Source organism: Hemiscyllium ocellatum, chromosome 21 (genome assembly GCF_020745735.1).
Source record: "Hemiscyllium ocellatum isolate sHemOce1 chromosome 21, sHemOce1.pat.X.cur, whole genome shotgun sequence".
Classification (NCBI taxonomy): domain Eukaryota; kingdom Metazoa; phylum Chordata; class Chondrichthyes; order Orectolobiformes; family Hemiscylliidae; genus Hemiscyllium; species Hemiscyllium ocellatum.
The window spans coordinates 16753760-16772137 of NC_083421.1; the positions used below are offsets into that span (position 1 = coordinate 16753760).

At 40.7% G+C, this 18378-nt stretch overlaps 1 protein-coding gene across 13 annotated transcripts in view; it reads right to left on the reverse strand.

The window, feature by feature from the left end:
* Window positions 1–1701: 1701 nt before the first annotated feature.
* Window positions 1702–18378, reverse strand: part of exd3 (exonuclease 3'-5' domain containing 3) — a 390852-nt gene continuing 374175 nt past the window's right edge. For all 13 annotated transcript variants that reach the window (XM_060841203.1, XM_060841204.1, XM_060841205.1 and 10 more), the window contains 2 exons: window positions 16324–16417; window positions 1702–3766 (listed from right to left, as the gene is read on the reverse strand). In XM_060841203.1, the coding sequence (XP_060697186.1) occupies window positions 3423–3766; window positions 16324–16417 (438 nt within the window). In that variant the 3' untranslated portion in view covers window positions 1702–3422. The remainder of the gene's footprint in view (window positions 3767–16323; window positions 16418–18378) is intronic.

Below are 18378 nucleotides of genomic sequence, written 5' to 3' on the forward strand. Positions count from 1 at the left end.
GTTGCTGGAAAAGCGCAGCAGGTCAGGCAGCATCCAAGGAGCAGGAGAGTCGACGTTTTGGGCATGAGCTCCCTGGATGCTGCCTGACCTGCTGCGCTTTTCCAGCAACACATTTTCAGCTTATATTTTGTATAATCATGTTTGATCTTCGGCTTCAATTCCACTTAACCACTGACTCACCATGTCCCTTAGAGACCAAACATCTGTCAATCCCAGCCTTGAATGAAAGTAACAGTGGAGAGGATATACTCTACCCTCTCTGGTAGAGAATTTCAAAGGCTTATAAAATTTTCTTCACCTAAATCTTAAGCAATCAGGCCCTGATCATGAGACAGTGCTCCACCTACCAACACATGCACACCAGAGAAATTATGTGGACCATGGCATACTCTTATAGAATAAGAAAAAGACACAGACGTAGGCCATTCAGCCCCTCAAGCCTGATTACCATTCAATGGGATCATGGCTAAGCCCACATTCCTCATATCAATTGCCTGTGGTTTCTCCATAATGCTTGATTCCCCAACGGAAAAATCGATCTCAGTCTTTGATACATCCAGAGACTCTGTCCCTCACCATTCTCTGTGGCAAGGAATTCCAAAGACTCTCAACCCTCTTGGAGAAGAAATTCTTCCTCATCTTAGTCTTAAATTGGCATCCCTTAAATCTGACATTTATGCTCCCTAATCCTAAACTTTTTTATAAGGGGAAACATCTGCCCAGCAATGACCCTGTCAAGCCCCTTAAGAACAACTCCCATGAACAGTCCTAACCTGTTTGGCCTTTGCTCATAAGATGATCCCTCCGCACCAGGGATTATTCTAGTGAACACTCTTTGAACTGCTTCCAATGATATCTTTCATTAAAGAGGACTGAAACTGCTCACAGTACTCCAGATGTAGTTTCACCAACATGTTGTACAGTTGCAGTAAAACTTGGTTTTCTTGTAATCCATATCTGTTAAATTAAGGGCCAACATTCCATTTGCCTTCCTGATTACCTGCTACACCTGTGTGTTAGCTTTCTGTGCTTCCTGTTGACTCCAGAAAATATGTGCCCTAATTTACTTAACTCATTATAGGCCAACTTCCTCGTTTGAGGGATCAGTTATGTGCACCTTTGCTATACTGCTTTCAATGCAAGTTTAGTCTTCTTTAAATACAGAGAACAAAACTGTACATACTATTGCACATGCAATCTCACCAAAGTACTGCACAATGGTAGGAAGATTTTCTCCAATTCCTTTGCACAAAAAGCCATAGGTTTTCCTAGTTGCTTGCTATATCTGCACACTAACGTTATATACAAAGTTAAAAATCACACAACAGCAAGTTATAGTCCAACAGGTTTAATTGGGAGCACACTAGCTTTTGGAGTGTCGCTCCTTCATCAGGTGATAGTGGAGAGCTCAATCCTGTTAGGATTGAGCCCTCCACTATCACCTGATGAAGGAGCATGCTCCCAATTAAACCTGTTGGACTATAGCCTGGTGTTGTATGATTTTTAACTTTGTACACCCCAGTCCAACACTGGCATCTCCAGATCATAACTTATGTAGCCTGGGTACATGCATATTCACATCTCTCTGAACATCAACAATTTTTCTTCAAAAACGTAATTTTATTTATAAATGTTTCAGGACAGCAGAATTTTAAAAATCTCAACTTGAATAGAACAGAACTTGCAAAAAAAGTCAATGTATACAGTTTTAACAGTCTTCATGTTTAGGAAATAGATACCACATTAGGGATGCAGCCTGAGTGCAAAATCTTTCAAATTATAAATACTGCAATCATTATAAAGTTGTCATAAATTGTCATAGAAGACAGAGATTAGCAGTGGAGAGTGTTTTTCAGCTTAGAGCTCTGCATCCAGTGGTTTCAGCAGGGACCACTGTTGTTTGCAATATTTATAAATGATCTGGGTAAGAATGTAAGTGGCCTGATTAGTTAGTTTGTGAGTGACAGAAAAATTAGGAGAGCTGTAGATAGTGACGAGAATTGTCAGAGGATACAGCAGGATATAGATAGGCTAGAAACTTGGGTGGAGAAATGGCAAATGGAGTTTAATCCAGACAAATATGAGTTGATGCATTTAGGGAGATCTAATGCAAGAGGGAAGTATGCAGTAATTACTAAGGGAGATAGGTTTAAAATAAAAGGGGATAAGTTTAAAGGAGATGAGAGATGCAATAAATGCTCGTCAAGCAAGTGGCACCCACATCCCAAGAAAGACATTTTTAAAAAGAAATTATGTTAAACTTGTGTCAGAAACTAGTTTGGCCTCAGCTGGAGTACTGTGTTCATCTGTGGACATTACACTAAGAAGGATATAAAGGCTTTGAGAGCATGTAGAAAATGTGCACAGGAGTAGTTTCCACAATGAGGAACTTCAAATACATGAATAGATGGGTGAAGCTGGAGCTGTTCTACTTGTGGGAGAAAGTTGAGAGGAGATTTGATTGGTGTGTTCAAAATCAAGAGAGGTCTGGACAGTTTGTAAAATTCTGCTACTATTGGTGGAATGATCAAAAAGCAGAGAGATATTTCAGGTAATTGGCAGCAGAAGCAATGCCAATATGAGGAGAAACAATTTGTTTTTTGTTAAGAGTGGTTTGGATTTGGAATACACTGTCCACAAATGTGAAGGAACCAGTTGCAATGGTGATTTTAAAAGAGAATTGGGTAATTTTCAGAACAGAAAGAATTGCAGGGCTGGAGGGAAATAGTGGTGGGGAGGAACTTGGTGAGTAGTCCTTGCTGAACTAACAGACCTTCTCTGTCCTGTAAATATTCAATGAAAATATCATGTTCTTTACATCTGTTTAGGATTTTTGTTGAAATATTTAAACTGAAATTTATAGCAATACGAGTTATGTTATGACAGTTCTATTCTCTTATTTCAATAGTAACAAGTAGCACAGCAGCTTGGCAAATGTCCATTTTATTCATGTAAAATGTGATACAGGAAACCTCATTTAAAAAAAAAGACAGAGCTGCCTGAACTTTGCTAGCCGAGGACTGGGAGAATCACTTTGAGATCTTGCAGTTTTTGATTCAAAACACAGTCACTATGGCCATTAACAATCATTAAAACAATCATGCAGACTAGAATGACATGCAGCAGCTTCAGAACAGATGCTTTCTCACCTGCAATAGCAAAGTGGAGTCAGTGACAGGACAAGAACAGGGTCAGTGGCAAGGCGAAGGGTCAGATGGGGAGAGGTAGTAACTGGTATGTCCCACTAGTCAGTGAAGCAACGATTGAATATAACCTCGGCATGCATTTTCCAGAATGGCGTCGACAGTATGCTTAATATAAAAGCTGCAATGTGTGGAAAAATAATGCCTCATTGATAAGGAGCAAGCTGTCATTTTTTCTGCCTAATCTAGGACTAATATTGACTACCACATCAAGAGCGGTCACAGATTATAAAATGTCTTCTTATCAGTCACATGGAGCACCTCCTGGAATTGGGATGCTATTCGGTTGAAGTGAGAACCTTCCCAGAACACTTTGCCACATGAAACGCAGCAGTAAAACATGTCAACCTTGTCCAGGATCCCAGGTGGAACGGTCTCCACTTGCAAATCTGCACCACTTGTAAACTTCAGTGTCTTCAAGTCAAGCCGAGACCTATCTGCCCAAAGACAGCGGGGATTGTATGAGCATCTGCCTGCCTGACCCGAGCAGTTGCTAGTGTCTGTCTGTGGAGATACCACAGCTTGGTCCACACTGGAGGAGCTTCTCATTGCAGTTGGAAGATCTGGAAAAAAAAAGGACACACAAAACAAAGGGAAACAATTTGAAGGTGGAGATTCTCAAACATTAGCACCAATCGACACAAGAACCTCACACACACTTCAGTATCTTGCAGTTCAAAGATGGCCTATTAATGACTCAAACTAAACAGATTTTTAATTGTATACGTGCTCCCTTTGGAATGCCGCAGTTACTTTACACATATCTGCACCAGCCTGCATCTGCTATCACCCTGTTCTGTCCTTCAGAAAGAGGACAGTTTCTTTCTTGAGGACCTGGATCTGGTGCAGTTCATGGACTGGGTGTTGAGATGACCTCAGTCAGGTCAATGTTTGAGGTACTATGTAAGAAACAATTTGAAATGTCAACTCAAATGTTTCTCTCTCATCAGATGCTGCCATTCCTGAATTTCTCTTGCATTTTCTGTTTTGATTTCAAATCTCCAGCATTTTTCCTCTAATGGAGGCACCAGAACCCTTGGATCAGACAAACTAGGGTGTCTTTCCTTGATCATTGCTCAGTGACTCCATGTTACAACACTGGGTAAACCCTGACCCCGCCTCCACCCCATGCTGATTTAAACCCACAACACAGAAATGAATTAACCCATGCTGTAATCTGTTGACATTCAAGAGGCAAAGAACTATCCCAAAAGTCACTATTAAAGGTAAAAATTAACTTTACTTTTTAAAGTTTAACAGAGAATAATTAACTAATAACTACTTACAACTCATTTATCCAAACCTATGTTTTACCTTCCCCTCTACAATAGTGGTCCGATAAAACATCCCAATTACATTTTACCAAAAAACTAACATTTCAAAACCAGTCAGCTTGCCAAGTATCCTCTGTATTTGTATTTGCCTCTGTCCTCTTTTGTTCCTGTTAGGGATTCTGTTTCATAGGTCATTGATAGATAAAGATACCTTTAAGAGAGCAGATATTCTACAGGCAGCCTCTCTGTTATTGTTGGTGCTTGGCAGTTCTCTTTGCTGCTCTGGCTAACTGTTCCAAAGCATCAGGTTGTTTCATTGAAATACTAAATTCAAACTTGATTGAAGTTTGGTATCTTGGAGCATAATTTATACTGATTAGCCGAATTTGATTTGTTTCTGTATCCAGGCAACTCAGCTAATCTAGCTGTTCGACTAAATGTTACATTTAAATTTTCCAGTACTCTGTGTGCTTCTTTAAGTCCTTGCTAGCTTTTCTACTCTCTTAAAGGTACATTACTCCTACATCTTCATAACAACAAGGTATCAGCACAAGTAACAGAATGATTTCAATAGCTTTCTATTCCAACATTTGGTTCATTAATAACTACAGAGAAAGGTTTAGATCTCAAATTAGATTTTTGTAAAACGAAAATTAAGGTTACTAGGGAGTTTCCCATATCATCAACAAAAAAATGCAGTACTATGATTCCTGGAATTGAGTGGATTTTATTGATAATTCATATCAAATTTTAGCAATGTGGCTGCTCCACTCACTGAATTGCTAAAGAAAGGCAAGAAGTTTCAGTGAACAGTGGACTGTCAAAAGGCATTTGTTAGCTGAAAGCTGTGTTAACCACTGCCCCAGTATTAGCCTCACCTAATTACACAAAGCCATTCAACAGGGCTATTGATGCAACTGATGTGGGTGTTGATGCTGTGGTAGTACAGGAAGACAACAAAATTAAGTTAAAAATCACACTACACCAGCTAGCTGGTGGAGCAGGATCAAAGGACACAGAATTTGTAGCAAAACATCGTCGTGTCATACAACTGAAGTGATATATTGAACAAACCTAGACTGTTGTTAAGTCTTTCATATTTTAGAATGCAGTAAAGGTGTGAGGTTAGAGTCTATCTGTATCCCAATCTTGAGTCAGGCTGGTTCAATTTCCAAAGTAGAAATTTATAAAATGTCGCATGGATCGACTTGCCTACAGTTTGTATGCTTTTAGAACAAAATAAAATGCATTTGCAAATACAATTCTGCAAGTGCAAATTCACCCCACAGACTTATATGTGTGTTCATGCATATGAGGGAGACAGCGTGTGTGTGTGTGTGTGTGTGTGTGTGTGTGTGTGTGTGTGTGTGACACACTCTCTCTCACATGCATGCCCTCACTCCCTCCCTTCCCTCCACAACATTCCTGCCTCTCCAAATGCAGATTAACTTTGTCTTTCAGAGTTGCCTCCTATAGTTTTCTTGCCACCAAGGTTAGACTGACTGGCCTGTAATTTCCTCATTTATCCATTGCTCCTTTCTTGAATAATCCAATTCTCTGGCATCTCTTCTGTGGCCACAGAGTAATCGAAAATTTTTGCAAGCACACCTGCTATTTCCTCCTTTATGTCACTCATACTTGGATACATGTGATCTGGCGCTGGAAATTTGTCTACTGTTAAGCTTGCTAGACCACTCAGAACCTGTCCATACTACTTCCTTCTCCCTGATTTCCATATCTATATTGCCCTTCTCACTCAACTCTGACCCAAAGTATTTAGACAGAACCTACTTACATTCTCTGCCTCCATGCACAAATTACCGTGGTCCTTAATGGGTACAACCCTTTCTTCTCTTGCTTTCCATTTACCCTCAATTAACTGATAAAACAACTTCGATTTCCCTTTATTATATCTGCCAGTATCATTTCATGTCCCCTTTCAGCTTTCCTAATCTCATTTTTAAGTTCCCTCATGCATATTTGATATATCTCTAAGACCACTGCTATTTTGAGCACCTGTTATCTGCCATATGCCTCCCTTTATCTCTCTCTCCAATGCTGTATATCCCTCAATATTCAGGGTTCAGAGGATTTGATGGTCCCATTTTTTTTCTTTACTTGAACATGTTAGCCCTATACTGTCCATATATTTTTCTTGAATACATCCGACTGTTCTGAGACAGATTACTTATCCAGTCCGCCATACCTGGCCTTATTAAAATCAGCTTTCTCCAGAAGAGAACTTTGATTTCAGGATCATTCTTGTTCTTCTCCATAACAATCTTGAATAGAACATAGAACAATACAGCGCAGAACAGGCCCTTCGGCCCTTGAAGTTGCGCCAACCTGTGAACTATTCTCAGTTCGTCCCCCTACATTATCCCATCATTCATGTGCTTATCTAAGGATTGTTTAAATCTCCCTAATGTGGCTGAGTTGACTACATTGGCAGGTAGGGCATTCCATGCCCTTTCCACTCTCTGCGTAAAGAACCTGCCTCTGACATCCGTCTTAAATCTATCACCCCTCAATTTGCAGCTATGCCCCCTCATACAAGCTGACTTCATTATCCTAGGAAAAAGACTACCCTATCTAATCCTCTGATCATCTTGTATGTCTCTATCAAATCCCCTTTTAGCCTTCTTCTTTCCAATGAGAACAAATTAAAGTCTCTCAGCCTTTCCTCATAAGACCTTCCCTCCAGATCAGGCGACATTCTGGTAAAACTCCTCTGCACGTTTTCCAATGCTTCCACACCCTTTCTGAAATATGGCGACCAGAACTGTATACGATATTCCAAGTGTGGCCGCACTAGCATTTTGTATAGTATGTAGCATGATATTGCGGCTCTGGAACTCAATCCCTCTACGAATGAAACCTAACACACCGTATGCCTTCTTAACATTACTATCCACCTGGGTGGCAACTTTCAGGGATCTATGTACATGGATTCCAAAATCTCTCTGCACATCCACACTGCCAAGAATCTTTCCATTGACCCAGTACTCTGCCTTCCTGTTATTCTTCCCAAAGTGCATCATCTCACATTTAGCTGCATTGAACTCCATAATCTAACAGAGCTATGATTACTGTCTGCAAAATACTCCCCCACTGGTACTTGAACCGCTTGTCCAGCTTCATTACCTAAAATTAAGACTAGAACTGCCTACTTTCTTTAGGGCCTGCTACTTACTGGCTTAAAAAACCTGTCCTGGATTCATTTTAAGAATTCTGCTTTCTCTAAACCTTTCACTATTAACGGGCTCAGTATGACATACTATGCCCAACATCACAAGTGGTCTGGACAGAATAGATAGGGTGAAGCTGTCATAAAACAAACACGAATGAGAGGGAATAGACTGAAGGCGATGTGCAAACAAAACATGTGTGATGTAAGAAATACTTTTTAACACAGTGAGTAGTTAGGGTATGAAATACAACGCCTGGAAATATGGTGGAAGCAGGTTCGATCGCAGCATTCAAAAATATTGGGTGTTATTTTGGATAGTAATGGTGTGCAGCGATTTGGGAAGAAAGCAGGAAATGAACACTACATAATAGAGACATGCAGGCACAACTGACCAATGGCCTCCTTCTGCATCATCATAATTTCTGTTCCAGTACTGGTGCCAGTGTTCCATTAAATAGGTTCCCTCTTTCCCACACTTTCTCAGCTGCAAGCTGAGCTTGCTTATCATTATGTCAATTTACACATTATTCTAGGAATAATCCCGAAATATTAAATCTCAAATTCCTGAGTTTTAATTCACCTCTTGAAAGCCTCTGAAAAGGACTTCTTCCTGGTTCCAACATGGATCACAACAATTGGATCTTCCATTCCTTCTCCAATATCTTTTCAATTCATTTTGAGATATATATTCTTGTTGCATGTGGAGAGGCCTGTTTTCCTGTTGCCCACTCCTGTCTTCCCCTTAATGTGACTGTTATCAGCCAAAGGGAAAAAAAAATGAACTCAGGTTCCTACGTCAGATCATTGCCCTGGGAAATGTAGAACTCAGAGGAGGGCATGTGTGGCTTTACACTGGTGCTCCTCACGTTAGAATCAATGGACAACATTTATTGAAGTGGAGCCAGAAGAATTACCAACAACTGGCCCAGTACCAGTGAGTAGTTAACAGAGAAAGGCAGGGAAACAAAATAAGCTGCAAAGAGATTAACAGTCTGTGCCTACAGCTATAGGTGTAGTGCTTTCAAGGGTTTCACAAGGAGTGTTCTGTGCTATGCTTGAATGAGGTGCAAGGGCAGAGAGGAAATGTCACAATATATAGCACTGTGAAGTGTCACCATTTAGAAAATCCTTAAACCTTTCAGTGAAAGGAGAAACCCATCCCCTATTTCTGATTCAACAGAGCTCATTACAATTAGTGAATGAGGTACGACTTCTGGAGCAACTCTGTTACAAATGTCAATCCAAGACTTTGGAGAAGTTCCCTGCTCATGTAATATGAGCTAGACTTGAAGGAATGTTCTGTGTGAAAATGACACACCTTTCCTACCAGTGGAAATACCTGTGAAATATTTGTGGTTTCATAAGATTGTGAGAAATTGCATTTGACAAGTACAGTCAGTACACAATATTTCTGCTATGCCGGTTTCCACTCTGAAAAACAGTAGCTCCCCCTAAACGCAGTAAAGTCTCCTGTGAAGAACCTGTTAGCTTCAAGTCTCTCAAGATTGCCATTTCGTGATGATCTGCAAAACTAAACAATTTATAGCATGGAATTGATGGGCTGAGTGGTCTACTTCTGTGCCCTAATGACTCTATAGTGAACTCCTTCTCAGTATGAGGGTACATGGCATCCAAGCATCAAACCCACAGATAGTTAGAGAGGACAGAATATAGTGAACATTAGAGCAAGTTACATGGCTGAGGAATAGAGTGTACCTTTAACATGATTGAGATGAATCTATATAGTATTTCCTCCTACAGTAATGGCTGATTTTCACCAAGCACAGTGAATAGCTGGTGAATTGCAGCCTGCTCAGGAGTGCAGAGATCTATTTGAACAAGGGTGGAGGAAGCTGAGAACACAGTCAGTGCAGATATTCTCAGTTCTTTCATGTGGTGTTGTGGCTGGTTTCAAGTGATTGCTCAGACTGTGACAGAGCTGAAGGTTCTCACGGTTCTGCTCTATCCCACAGATACACAAACTCTCAGTGGTTGCAGCTATTACCACAATTTTCAAACTTCCATCTTGTTACCTGACAACTGGAAAATAATGTTTTAGACCAATCATAGAATACAATGACAAATTAGAGATTTGAGACCAAAATAACATTGAAAGATGGGAGTCCTACTGTCTTCTGGACTATTGAACTTATTGCAATCAAAGGCCTTTCCTGTTGCTGGATCTCCCCAGGTTCTTGTTCTTTGCTGCTACAACTTGCCTGCAGGTACTGTCATTCAATTAAGAAAGATCCTCACACAGGTTTAAAAGGAAAAAGAGACCCGTCCCTCTACTGTGTAGTGCCTCATATGGTCAAGCAGGGAAAATGATTAATTGAGTGTTATTGTCTGGGTACTGCCAGTAGCTACTAGAATCTGCGTATCAGAAAATGCCAGAGACAAGAGGAAACAGAGGACAAGGCTGCATTAAGTTTCAACAGATTATAAATACAGGCAGTGACCAGTACAGCAAATTGTTCAGTAAACGCCTTTGCATTTCTGTGTATTTATTGAGGTATTAGAACCAGAATTCAGAGTGAAGCAGCAAGCCAACATGATCATAATAAAGAAAAGACTGAGCATGGAAGCACAGAGTAATTCAAAGAACAAAGAAAAGTATAGCACAGGGTGAGGTGCTTCGGCCCACCAAAATTGCTCTCACACAATGCTTTTCTAAACTAAAAACCTTTTGTCTCTACACAGTCTGTTCCTCTCTATTCCCTGCCTATTCATGTATTTGTCAAGACTCCTTTTAAATGCTGTGATTGTATCTTCCTCTGGCAGTGCACTCCAGGCACTGTTACCCTCCAGGGAATAAACTTGCCTCTCACTTCTTTAAACTTTTCCCTTTTACATGTTCCCTCGTAATTGATATTTTTACCCTGGGAAATAGACCCTGACTATCTATTCTATCAATGCCTCTGATATTTCTGTAAACTTATAGCTAATACCCTTAAAACCTTTTCTGCACCATCCTTCTGGTAGTGTGGCAACCAGAACTATACACAATATTCCAAATGTAGACTAACTTCTATCCAGCTTCAACATGACTTGCCAATTTTATACTCTATGCCCCAACTGATGAAGGCAAGCATGCTATATGCCTTCTTGACCACCTTATCCATTTGTGTTGCCACTTTCAAGGAACTGTCGATATGGACATCTACATGTATGTTGATGCTACTAAGGGTCCTGCCATTTACTGCATACTTCTCTCTAGCATGAGATCTTTCAAAATGCATCACCTCACATTTGTCCGAATTAAACTCCATCTGCCACTTCTCTGCCCAAGTCTCCAGCCTATCCACATCCTGCTGTATTCTCTGGCAATCCTCCTCACTATCCGCACCTCCCACTTTGTGTCATCCACAAACTTGCTAATCAGGACACCCACATTCTTCTCCCAATCATTTATATGTATTACAAGCAACGGGGATTTCAGCACTGATCACTGTGGAACACCAGTGGTCACAGACCCCCAGTCCGAAAAACAACCTTCCAGCACAATTCTCTGTCCCTACCGCAAAGCCAGTGTTGTATCCAGTGGGCAAGCTCACCCTGAATCCCATATGATCTAACTTTACTAATTAGTCTACCACATGGAACCTTATCAAAAGCTTGATTGAAGTCCAAGTAAATAATATCTACTACTTTGCCCTCATCAATCATCTTTGCCACTTCCTCAAAAAAAGCTTAATCAAGATTGTGAGATATGGCCTTCCTATACAAAGCCATGCTATCTAGTGTTAATATTTTCAGATTTTTCCAAATGAATTACAGAATCTCTACAGTGCAGATAGAGGCCATTTGGCCCATTAAGTATCACTGACCCTCTGAAGAGTGTCCTTTAGCATGGATTTTGGGAGAAAACCCACTTTGACAAAGGAAGATGCAGCAAATGCAAACCCTGCACAGACAGTCACCCAGTGATGGAATTGAACACCAGCCCCTGGGCCTGTGAGGCAGCAGTGCTAACCAAAACGGGATTAAATCCTGTCCCTAAGAATCTTCTCCAATAACTTCCCTACCACTGATGTAAGTCTCATTGGCCTATAATTTACCACATTATCTCTGTTGCCCCTTCGAAACAAAGGAGCAATGTTGGCTATTCTGTCCTCTTGGACTTCTGTGGTTAAAGAGGATACAAAAATTTCATACAAGCGCTATGCCACGGTGGTTGAACACTTCTGCTAATTAAAACAAGACACCCAGAAAAGCTCACCTTACCTCATTATCTGCTAAATGTGTGAGTGAATCAAAGAAAACTCCTAATTTCCACTATTTAAAGAAAAATAACAATTTATTTTCCTAACTCTAATAGCTAACACTAAACAAAACTATTAACAAACCAAACACTCTTTCCCCTAACTAATCACTAACCTTTAACTGAACATAATGCCATTAATATGCTGTTCCAATAACACAATTATTAAACATTACATTAATTTAATCTCAAATCCACACACAGTCTCATATGTTGTCTTCCTTCTTGTTTTCTGATTTTGCTGTCTTCTCTCTGGGTCATCTTTTTTTACTGCGTGTGTTTCTTTCTTACAGGAAACGGTACCTTTTGATAAATAGTGCCTTCTGAAATTTCTTTGAGAGCAAGATGTTTATTTCTTCGGATGACTTTCGCTCTCCAGCACTTGCTCTGATCAATTTTCAAACTGTCTGTGTGTTTTACACCCCTAACATTGTTCTCTCTGATTGGTCTGATATTGTCAATACAGTAAATTCAAACTCAATTGGGTTTTGGTATCCTCGGCATCATTTAAATTAATTGGTTAAATCTGAGTTATTGTCAAAACATCAAACAAAACTCAGATATCCATTTAATAGCCATTTTCAAGGTGTATCTAGTTTAGAATAGACTGTCTCTTAGCTGTTTTGTTCTGGCAGCTTGGCTGTACTTTAAAATTACTTTAAAATTCAAAAAACACTTTTTATCTTAAAGTGAGCATATATTCTTATGATTTCATAACACAAAGCCCCAGCAATTTCCTCACCAGCCTCTCTCAGGATTCTGGAATAGATCCCATCAGGTCCTGGCAACTTGTCTACATTAATGTTTTTCAAAACACCCAATACCTCTTCCTTTTCTTTTAACACTGACGTGCCCTGGAATATCAATGTACCCCTCTGGAGACTCATATTCACCATACCCTTCTCTTTTGTGAATACCGATGCAAGTATTCATTAAGGACATCACTAACTTCCTCGAGCTCCACAGCTAAATTCCCTCCTTTGTATTTGATTTACTCCTTATATTTGTATAAGATGTCTTGGGAATTTTTCTTAATCCTGTTTGTCAAAGGCATTTCATGGCTCTTGTTGACCCTCCTAATTTCTTCTTTGAGCTCTTTCCTGTTTTCTTTATATTTTTCAAGAACACTGTCTGTCTTCAGTTTTCTAACCCTTATGTATGCCTTTTTTTTGACTAAACTCTCAATTTCACTTGTCATCCAAGGTTTCCAGGTCTACTATCCTTATCTTTTATTTTCACAGGAACATGCTGATCCTGAACTCTAATCAACATGGCGATGGGGTGGGGAGGGCATGGTGAGTGGCAGAAAGGGGTTGGGGGCAGGCGGGGGGGGGGGCGAGGTGGGGGCGGATGGAGTTGGGGGCAGGCGAGGGTCGGGGACCCGTCCGCGGTGTGCTGCTGCCTTGTCCCCTGAACAGGAGGAGGCTCCATAGAAAACTCAGAGCCCCAGAGGAAATCAATTAACCGAATAATCAATTATCCAAACGAAATAGTGCCCGCCCATCTCGTTCGGATAATTGAGGTTCCTCTGTATTTCAAAAAATCATCCTGGACACACCAAATAAATCCCCCACGTCCAAGCCCCTGGTGCTAAGTGAGTCCCAGCCAATACATGGGAAGTTAAATTCAGTCACTTCAACAGCCCTGTTGTTTTTATATTTTTCCATAATCTGTCCCTCTATCACCTGCTGGCTGTTCAGAGGCCTGTAGTACAATTGCATCAGTGATTGCACCCTTCCTACTCCTGACCTTTAACCATATGACTTGCTGGATGATAGCTCCAAGGTGTCATCCCTCAGTACAGCTGTGATATTATCCTTATCCCTTTCACATCCCTTGCTATCTCACCTAAAACATCCAAATCCCAAAATGTTAAGCTCCCACTCTTGTTCCACTCTCAACCAAATCCCTGTCATCGCTACATCATAGTTTTTTATATATGAATTCAAGCACTAAGTTTATCTACCTTACCTTGCATTAAAACAAATAAACTGCAGACTGCCAGCCTTTCCATGTTCAGTAATGTGACCCCGTCTGTTCTTCCTCTTCGTTCAACTGGCCTTAGTGTCTGACTCATGCTCAGTTATTTTACTTGCTGACCTAATGCACTGATTCCATTCCCACCACCCACCCCGCAATCCACTACACTAGTTTATACCCTCCTAAGTACAGTAGCAACCTCCCTGCCAGGATATTGGTCCCCCTCAAGTTTAGGTGCAACCAATCCTTCTTGTTCAGGCCCCGCCTACCCTTTGTTCTTTGTTAACAAACTGATTCCATACCTTGATTTTCATAGACAAGATAATTTCTTGTTACTGTATCCAATTCCATCCCCTATTAAGACTGAGCACCATCTCTCTCCTATTAATACTGGGCCCAATCCCATCTCATCTGTTAAAACTGGGTCCAATCTCATCTCATTTGTTAATATTGGTCCTAATCTCATCTCCTATTAATACTGGACCCAATATTATCTCCTATTAATACTGGGCCCAATCTCATCCCCTATTAATACTGAGTCCAATTCACGCCCCTACTAATACACCCCCTAATCTCATCCCCTATTCATACTCTACTTAATCTCATACTCTTAATTCTGTACCCAATGTCAACCTTCATTAATGCCATACTTCCTCTCACCCCATAAAACTGTACCTGATTTACTCACCCCCAATTTATACTATATATGATTTCATCCACTATTCATGCTGCCCTTGCTCTCCTTCTCTTATACTGTATCTGATTTCATCACCCATTCATACTGTACCAGTCCCATCCTCTTAATATTATAATGGGACTTAACATGGATTGGGACTGCCATAGAGTTAAGGGCTTGGGTGGAAATGGGATGGCACCCAGTTTTAGTCGGGAATGGGATGGGGCCCAGTATTATTAGGGGATGGAAAGGGGCCCAGTGTTAATAGGGGATGGGATGGGGCCCAGTGTTAATAGGGGATGGGATGGGGCCCAGTGTTAATAGGGGATGGGATGGGGCCCAGTGTTAATAGGGGATGGGATGGAGTCCAGTGTTAATAGGGCATAGAATTGTGTCCCGTATTAATAGGCGAAGAGATTGGGGCCCGAATTGATAGGGAATGTGTTCAGAAAGCATTTCTCATGCAATATATAAATGGCTCTATTAGAAAAGGGGCAAAACATGATCTTCTTTTGGGAAATAAGGTAGGGCAAGCAACAGATGTGTTAATGGAGGAGCACTTTGGGACAGTAATCATAATTCAATTAGTTTTGAAATAGCTATGGAAAAGAATAGGTCTGATCCACAAATTAATTTTCGAAATTGGGGCAAGGCTAATTTGGATGGTTTTAGACAGGAGCTTTCAAACGTTGACTGGGGGAGGCTCCAAATAAAGTGATGTCTGGTAAGTGGAGGCATTCTCCTGTGTCTGCATGAGTTTCCTCTGGGTGTTTCAGTTTTCTTAATAAGTTCAAAGATGTTGCAGGTTGCATGGATTGGCCATACTAAATTGCCCATAGTGTCAAGGGATGTGCAGACTAGGTGGATCAGCCATGGGATATGCAGGGTTACAGAGATAGTGTAGAGGGAGTGGGTCTGGGTAGGAGGTTCGGTGTGGACTTGGTGAGCCGAATGGCCTGCTTCCACACTCTTAGGGATTTTATGATTCTATGAATGTTTAACTTTTTGGACAATTGCAAAAGCCAGGGCTCCTCCTCCACTGCTTTCTAGATCCTCATACCTGCCTCATTCACTGTCATACATTCCTGTCGCTGACCATGGAACAATCTGAAATTCTGAGTCTAAGGACTATGACTGCCTTCTGGAACAAAGTGTTCAAGTTTGCCTCTCCCTAGAACTTGCAGTGTCCAATCCTCAAACTCCAGCTCACTAATTCACAGCAGAAGTTCCTCAAGCTATAGACACTGAGTACAGATGTGGTCGCTGTTGATTGTACTGGCCTCCATCTGCCACAATATGCTACATCTGTGACACATCACCTATCTGGCCATCTTTGTCGTGTTTTATTTAACTAACAGGTTTTAAGTTTGGAAATAAGATTGAATTGGTGTCTGTAGTTATACCAAGTAGATAAAGCCAGTTAAGAAATAAATTTAGTGCAACACTTATTTCTTCCTACACCAATTTAAATGCCTGCCTGTATTCACAGCATAAAATGTTACAAACCCACTAAACACTCTGCTCAGCTAATTAATGCCTTGAGCACCCAACTGCTTCTGGAGGCTAAAAACAGATATAAATATTTGCACCAAACTTCCAAGCAACACTCAAATCCCGTCAGAGTCAGACCTCATCACAATCTGTCTTCCGGACCCAAACTCTGGGAAACTCATGTCAGATCCCCCACCCTCTCCACCTCAGGAAACATCATTGGATACCACCTTCTTATGATCAGTTACCTGTACACTCTGCTCTTCCTGAGCCAGCTTTTGACTGTATGGCTTGTCGCATGTCTTCCACTGGAAGCTTCAGGTATTCAGCTCCATTACACACCTGGTAACAGAGAATGACATATGTGGTTACTTGGATTCAGGTGTGATGAGACCCTCCTGTTGATATTATGACACTATGTAAACCCCTCTGCTCATGTAAACCTGACACACAGAGAAGCTCACCTCAGACCGTAATCTGTTAAATTTCAAAAGGCAAAGAACTATCCCAGAGCTCACTATTTAAAGTAAAAATTAACAATTTTATTCTTTAAGTCCAACAGAGAACATTAAAAAAAACAACGATCTACAACTCCTTTCTCTTAAAACCTATCTTCTACCTCCCACTCTACAATACTGGTCCAGTAAAAAATCCCGATTAAGATTTACAAAAAAATTAACCACGTTTTAAAACCTGTCAGCCTTGTCGATTTTCCTCTGTAGATTTTCCTCTGTATTTTCTTGTGTTGTGTTTTCTTTGGACTTCTGCTGCACAACTTTTCTTATGGACAGGTACCTGTCAGAGAGATATTCAACTAGCAGGCTGTACTCGTTGGTGCACTTTGCAGTTCTCACCAACTGTTCAAAATGTCCATTTTTATACCCCCAAAATGTTGGATCATTTCATTGGTTTGATGTTATCCCAAACAGCAAAATTCAAATTTGATTGGAATTTGGTATCTGAGGCATAATTTAAACTGATTGGCCAAATTTGAAATTGTTTTTGTTCCATGGCATCCCAATTCCACCTATTTGTTTCAACCAATTGTTACATTTTTAAGTTGTTCAGCACACTCTTTCAGTCAGTCCTTGCTAGCTTCCTCTCTCTCTCTTAAAGGTGCAGTACACACCTGTACTTTCAGAACATTGGTGACCGGTATTCAGAACAGGCTGGTCAAGGCTAGTCAACCATTGAAATTAAGAGATGAGCAGTTACCAGCAATAGTGTTAGGTGAATTAGTCAAGGATAAGAACAAGGTAAGGGAATGGGTCTGGGTGGGTTACTCTTTGGAGGGTCGATGTGGATGTGTTGGGCAAAAGGGTCTGTTTCCATACTGTGGGAAATCTAATCTAATCATATTTTTTAGGTGAGAGAAGAAAAATTTAAAAGGGACCTGAGGGGCAACATTTTTACACAGAGGGTGATATGTACGTGGAATGAACTGCCAGATGCAGGTACATTTACAACATTTAAACAACATGTGTACAGGTACATGAATGGGAAATGTTTGCAGGGATGTGCACCAAATGCAGGCAAAGGGGACTAGTTTAGTTTGGTTAATTTGGTCAGCATGGATGACTTAGACCAGATATCCATGCTGTATGACTATGTAAGTCTAAGACCACATCTTTTTTGGACTATAGACTGCAAATGAGAAACTGGGCATTGTCATAAGGAGAGAAGGTGAAAGGAGTTGTTTGTAACTTCAAAAAAAAACTCAACTGTATATTAGCTTCAATGTTGATTTTTGGGGACATTGAGTCCCAGGCAAAGTAGCACTATTTGATGCAGGTTCAGGAGAGTTCAGCATAGCAACAAACCTCTGACTGGTCAGGTTGCAGTTTAACACAGATTCGGATCCTCTCTTGTCCAGAATTGGCAAAGTTGATGAAATTCACTTCCAATTTCCACCCTGCTCTCACCTTCACCTGGTCCAAATCCTCCCTCCACTTCCATAACATTTCTGTTTTCATTTCTGGAGACAGGCTGGACAGTATTATATACTACAAACCCACTGATTCCCACACTCCTGGATTATACATGTTCACACCCTGCTTCCTTTTGTGATGATACTATGACTTCAAGAGGTGTATTTCGTCCTTGTTCTTTTGGGACAGGTTTTAAGGCCGTGGTGGAAGCAGTATACCAGGGGCACTAGCTTGTGAGACCTTGGGATTTTTTTGAAAAGGTGGAACAATACAAGCAGCTTGAATGGATATGGTCAAGCTCTCACAGAACTAGGAGTTTTAGTTTTAGCTTTAAGCAGTTGCTGTCCCTCTCTCGGTTACAGCCAAAAGCTGGGC